General features: G+C 48.2%; 1 protein-coding gene across 6 annotated transcripts in view; it reads right to left on the bottom strand.

Moving 5' to 3' along the window:
• Window positions 1–769: 769 nt before the first annotated feature.
• The window catches only part of ASIC2 (acid sensing ion channel subunit 2), a 577,174-nt gene continuing 571,943 nt past the window's right edge, over window positions 770–6,000 (bottom strand). For 3 of the 6 annotated variants that reach the window (XM_084496115.1, XM_084496120.1, XM_084496119.1), the window contains 4 exons: window positions 4,404–4,483; window positions 1,580–1,648; window positions 1,220–1,394; window positions 770–874 (listed from right to left, as the gene is read on the bottom strand). In XM_084496115.1, coding sequence (XP_084352241.1) covers window positions 1,293–1,394; window positions 1,580–1,648; window positions 4,404–4,483 — 251 coding nt within the window. In that variant the 3' untranslated portion in view covers window positions 770–874; window positions 1,220–1,292. Of the gene's footprint in view, window positions 1,395–1,579; window positions 1,649–4,403; window positions 4,484–6,000 lie in introns of all 6 variants that reach the window. The other 3 variants (XM_084496117.1, XM_084496116.1, XM_084496118.1) reach the window with 3 other exon arrangements.

The following is a 6,000-nucleotide window of genomic DNA, read 5'->3' as shown; positions in this document are numbered from 1 at the left end:
CCACCAAACTCCACAGCTCCCGTCTGCATTACTGAAGGCCCCCAAACCAGCAGGGTTTGGAGCTTCACAGAACTTGCTTTCTTTCCTTCAGGGTAGCACTGCATCATTTTGACCCAGTTTCCTTTAAACGCCTTGTCACTAATAAATGAGACTCCAAGAGACAACCATGATGCACAAATTCAGAGCTGGCCCCACCAGCATGGAGCAGATGGGGATGTAGAGGAGGATGAGAGGCTGAGCATGGCCAGGACTCACTGGAGGTGTATGAGAACAGTGGTGGAAGGGACAAGGGGGTACGAGGGGTGAGGGACCAGGGTGGGCTCGTCCTGGCACCTGCCCCTCGCCCAGGCTGTGCTGCATGCTCCAGCCTGGGGCAGAGTGGGGGCAAGGCAGAAATGACACAGCTCGGCCATTTCCACAAGACCAGCTTTAATATCAGTCATGAGAACGAGGAGAAAGCACAGAATCCATTAATGGGAAAAAATAAATTAAAAAAATAAAAATAATAATTAAAAAAAATGAAGAAAAAACCCACCACCCCATGCCACCCACCGCAGATGGACTTTCCAGGCACTGTAGACGGAGGAGCATGATACAGCAGCTGGGGTGGGGATGATCCACCAAGAGCCACCCGGTCCGGCCCCTCTCCAGGGATGCTCACCTTGGGGTGACTGGTAGCGCTGAGGTGCCTGGCCTCGGGGACCTGGCTTAGCTTAAGATTCATCACAGACTGACACGAAGGACAAGAACGTAAGAAGAATCCAAGAGCTGCGACTTTTTGTTTCTTTATTCTAATTCAGCCTACGACGTTAGTAATGGTGATTTCAGGGGATGGCTGGGCCCGCGAGTTCCTTCTTGTTGTGAAAATCAGAGACTGTAAAGAGGAACAGAGCTTATAAAGACAGCTAGGAATATATTGCCATAAAAAGAACTGGCATGCAAGTGCTTTATACATTTGGCAGTATGTGAAATGGTGGGGCTTCGTTTGTTTTTGTGGTGGTGGTCTCTGTGTTTTGTACGGTTCAAAAATGAGCTGCTGCCTTCACATCTTGAAGACAACCCCCCCACAGGAAAGGACAACACAAGTCAAGTCCAAGACGCCTCTCGCTTGGTTTTGGCAGAGTATATATATAATATATATATATATTTAATGCATAGCGATTTTCTTCCTTATTTTTTTTAATCTTTTTTTTTTTTTTTTTTTGCCCCCGTTGCAAACCTGAGCTTGGTCCCTGCTTTCCTGTGCAGTTTCCCTTCCTTAGGTGTTGGCACTGTGGAGCGGTCGGACGGTGTCAGCAGGCGATCTCCTCCAGTGTTCCCAGGGTGGCCTGCAGCGGCACATTCACAGTGTGGCTGATGGTTTCCGAATGATTTGGCATGGGGTCACAAGTGCTCTGTGGATGGAGAGATGGGACAGGGTCACTCTGGGGCTGCTCACTGCCCCCTGCGTAAGCAGCCTCTCCCCACGGCATCAACAATTGCTTCCTTTGGAAGCACGACAGCATCAGTCCTTGGGAAATGACTCTGACGGGGCTGAGCTCAGGGAAATGTGCTCCTCTCTCCCAGTGGGGTTCCTTACCACGTTTTCATCATGGCTCCCTTCCTCTTCCTCCTTTCCGAGTAGGTCTAATAATTTCTCCTTGATCAGCTGCAAAAGAGGGATGTTTGGTTAAGCTGGGCAGGAATAGGCATGGATCAAGCTACATACGGTCACCTCCAGAGCTGGAGGTGCACTGCATTCAGAGTACCCAAACTCATGGGGAAGGAGACAGTCTTCCAAAGAAAACCACCCTGTGTGTCAAAACTGATTTTTTCACATAACAAAAAAATCCAAAACCTCAATTTAAAAAGATATATTTTGGGGTTTATTGAAAATGTCAGCTATGCGAGCGCAGTTTCCCTTCACAGCCACATCTCCTTGGCAGCTGCTGCTGTTGAAAAGCAGATTGGATTTTCAAGGGAAATCCCAAAGAGGTTGAGAAGTGACTGTTTTTCTGAAAATCTTCCACTGGGAGGAAAAAAAGACACAAAAGAAGTGAGCTAAAAATGTTAACAACTGGGTCAGTTCCAAAGGAAGCACGGTTGATGCTGGCAGGCAGGAGGAGATGCTCAGTGGGGATATGGGACCAGCTGCACACTCTGCCCTGGTCCAGGACTGTGTGGAATGAATGATAAAAAAAAATCCTATCTAGGTTCCACATTTCCTTGTATTTTGGCTAAACCACCAGGTAAGAATAGGTGTATCCATTTTCTGTCAATCTCAGATAGTTTACAAATGCTTTGGTTGAAAATGCAGAGTTTAAGGTGCATGGAAACCTGCCTTGATGAAACCCTGAGCAGACCAAGATTTAGATTAGGAGTGATTTAAGATATTTTATTCCTGCTCTCTCTGCCCAGTGTGAGCCAAGTATCTGCCACAAACAACCGTGGAGGTAAATGTGCTGGTATATCCCCAGGCATGCATCAGGAGATGAGGTGCTCTCTTAAGCCGTGTTTACCCAAAAAGAATAATAATAATAAAAAAAAAAACAGCAAAAGGAAACTATTTCCCAAGTTCTATCAGCAGATGTCAAATAAAGGAGAGAAAAAAAAAAAAAAAAGAGAGAAGAAAAAAATCCAAACTTTGCAAGGGTTCTTACTACCTTCTTATGAGAGCACCCCAAGATAGCTGGGAGGAGGTGTTTTTAATGAAATACTGTGTGCATTCAGACTGAGATATAAACTGAGGCACTGGAATTATTTGCTCTCTGAAGCCATTATTAGCTTTGTGGTTGTAATTTTCAATATATTTTATTGCAGGATAATGCCACCAAGTGTTAACAGCAGCCCAGAAGGGACTGTGATGGGGAGTGACTGCAAAGCCAGAAGCTGTACTTTAATAACATTTAAGAGGCTTTTCAGGATGCTCCAGTGAGCTCAGAAGACAGAGCATGCATGCCTGACATCCCTGTGCACCACCTGGTTGGGCAAACACTAATGCAACCGCCACAGACAACCTCTAACTATGATATCCCCTGGGATTAAAAATCCCTGGTGCCATTATGATAAGGGGCTCAGTCAGGGCTGGATGATGGAGGTCCAAGACATCACATATTTGGGTGCAAGAAGCCTAGAACCACTGCATTAAAATCCCCAGCTGAGCTGAATTAGAAGAAGCACCGTCCCACCTTGGGCTGGGAAGTGCCTCTCCACATAGGTGTTCACATCCTTCTCGAAACTATCCCATGAACTCATTCTTTTCTGCTATAAAACAGGGCACATGCTTGTGTGTTCAGGTCCCTGGGGTCATCTCATTGCAAACAGGGAGCTAAGTGCAGTCTTGGCAGTTGAGATGCTGTTCCTTGGCGGCTCACATCCAGCTGCAGCCTCACTCCCTGCCTCAGTTTCCCACTTCAGCACCAAAAATCATGAGCCTGAAACCTCACATGAAGCTTTCTGCAATACAGAGAAGACTGGGAAATGAAATCCATGGCTAGCAGAGAGGATGCTCTATGGAGGGTTTGTTTGGACCGTGACCCATTTGAAGAGAAAAATGAGGGGAAAAGTCTAAATGGCAGAGGTGGCTTTTGGACCAGGAGGATGTGGAAAGCATCTTGAATCTGCCTGTGTGCTCATGTTGGCAGTGGGATGCTCCAGGGATGAGGCTCACAGTGGGGTTTTAACAGCAAGAGAGCCTGTTTAGGACTGTCAAGGCAAATTTTGGCATCACAGCACATAAAAGCCAAAATCACCTGGGAGGTGCTGGGCTGAGACATTAGCTTTCACAGAGGAAACTGCTTAGGCAAAAAGAGATTACAAATATGCAAAGGTGATAATTGCTGATGGAGGGAAGGAGGAAGGAGGGCTGCTGGAAAGCAGCATCTCCCCAGACTGCTTATTGCAGTGATTGCCATTAAAGGGCTTGCACTTTTCCCTGGAGCAGCTGCTCTTGGCCACCAAGGAGCCCCAGAATCATGATCGAGCTCGTCTCAGCTGTTCCTGGAAAGCTCCTTGCTCCAGGGCTGCCGGCAGAGCTGCAGCCAGTGGAGAACAGGGACTGGGGTTTTCCACCGTGGGCAGCAGCGCAAAGTCCAGCCTCACTGCTTCTCCAGCCTGATGGGTCGGTAGAGCAGTCATTAATTAAAGGCATTTGCATGAAAAGATGGTAACAGATTGGCTGCATGCCAGCCCCTTGCATGAGGAGCTCCCCACTTATTTGGCACTGATGTAGGAAACCATGCTACATAGCTGAGACTGGTGCTACAGCACTATCATAGAGCATTAATTACATAGTATAACTAATTTATAATTATTACAGTATTAGTTGAGCACATTGGGCTTGGAGTGGTCTGCGACTGCCCCAGCCTAGCATAAACGCTTGCAAGCCCACACCATGCCAGACAAAGGAAGCAAAGGTGTCTTACCTCATATATATAATCAAAGAGCTCTAGTATAGTGAGGATACTAGCACCGATAAATAGCCCCATCTGGCCTCCAATGTCACCTAGGAGAGAGAACAACACACCGGTGGTTTTATCCTCGGGATGGGAGCAGAGAGGGATAACCCACTCAGCCCTGCAGCCCAAAATCCCAGCACTGAAATCAGGGACGGATGGAGGGGACCAGGTGTGTGCCAGGTCTTGGTTCAACCCATCATGAGCAAAGTTGTGCCTGTGCTGAAGGCTGATGGCTCACAAATACTTTTAGAGCATCCATGCTACCGTGGTGCAGCTGGGCAGGGCAGAGCAGATCAATGGGCATTTCTCCTTCAGCTGCAAGCCTAACGAGGACGCGATACTGCTGCATCACATGCACTGGCATTGGAGGAAGCCATCTGTCACAGTCAAACAGCAGGTTTCATCCCAGCAATCCCAAAGCCCTTCCCAAACCGGGCAGTGGAAGAAGAAGGATGCCAGAAACTAACTAGGTAATATCCCATGGAGCCCAAAAAACGCAAGCAAATCTGCCACAGAAATTTGGGAGCAGGGAGAGGCTAGCTTTTATTTTGAGGCATCTCGAGATCATTTCTGCTAGGGTCCTGTGGTGCTACAGGGCTGGAGAAGGGCTGCGAGGAAGGCACCATGGGGAGAGGACACTTCCAGGATCTGCTGGGGAAACAGCTCCCGATGTGCAGTGTTGCACTCTACCAAACCGTACATCAGGGAAGACAAACTGCCTGGGTTTTGCTGCAAAACGCCCACATTTCAACTGTGAAAAGGCACCCTTGGGTGGAGGGGTCACCAGAACTTTTGCTGTGGGTGCCCATGACACAGAGACAGAAGAAAGAGAGGGAAAAAAAGAGTGCTTTTGGGCGAAGTGCTGCTGCTAAAGGGGTTGGGTGCTGGGAGGTAAGTGCCAAGAGCCCTGGGGATGAGGGTTGTGCAAAGGGTTGCAAATGAGGAGGATGGTGTCAAAGTGGCTTCAACACTAGCCTCTTCCCCTTCCTGAACCAAGCACCTTCACCTCCCAGACCCAGTGGGTCCCAGGCACCTAAATCTTTAGCCGTCATCCACAAAGCTTGACCCAATTTGAGGCTAAGTAACCCAGCAGCCCCTCTACCTTCTCCATTGCTCCATAGGGAAGCACCCGAAAGCAAAGAACTCAGGGTCCTGGATGGCCCTGCTGAAACGGAGGATGGATTATGGATTTGGAGTATGTAAGAGGTGATGGGCAGAAGGTTTTAAGAAGTGTTCTCCTCCATACACTGCCCTTCCAACGTAGGGGGCACCACAAAGAGCATCCATCTCCTGCTCAACCGAAACATTAGTACTCTGGTAGCAAGCAAAGATGGGGCAGCTCATGTTAACCTTTCTTGGTTGACAAAAAGACTAGCAGTGGTCCCTGGGACATTTCCCAGTTTGGTGTCAGAAGGAAAATAAGAGAGGGGATTGAAAGCATGATGGGCAGTAAGGTGGCTGGACCTTGCTGTGATTTCATGGCAATGCCAGTAACCTGTGCACCCACTTGTGGCATCTGTCCATCCCATAAACACACATGGTTCACACAGACTCCAAAATGCAA

The sequence above is a fragment of the Aythya ferina genome, assembly GCF_964211825.1.
Source record: "Aythya ferina genome assembly, chromosome: 23".
Lineage (NCBI taxonomy): Eukaryota > Metazoa > Chordata > Aves > Anseriformes > Anatidae > Aythya > Aythya ferina.
The sequence above is the reverse complement of the archived record's forward strand: the minus strand, read 5'-3'. Positions and strand labels throughout refer to the sequence as shown.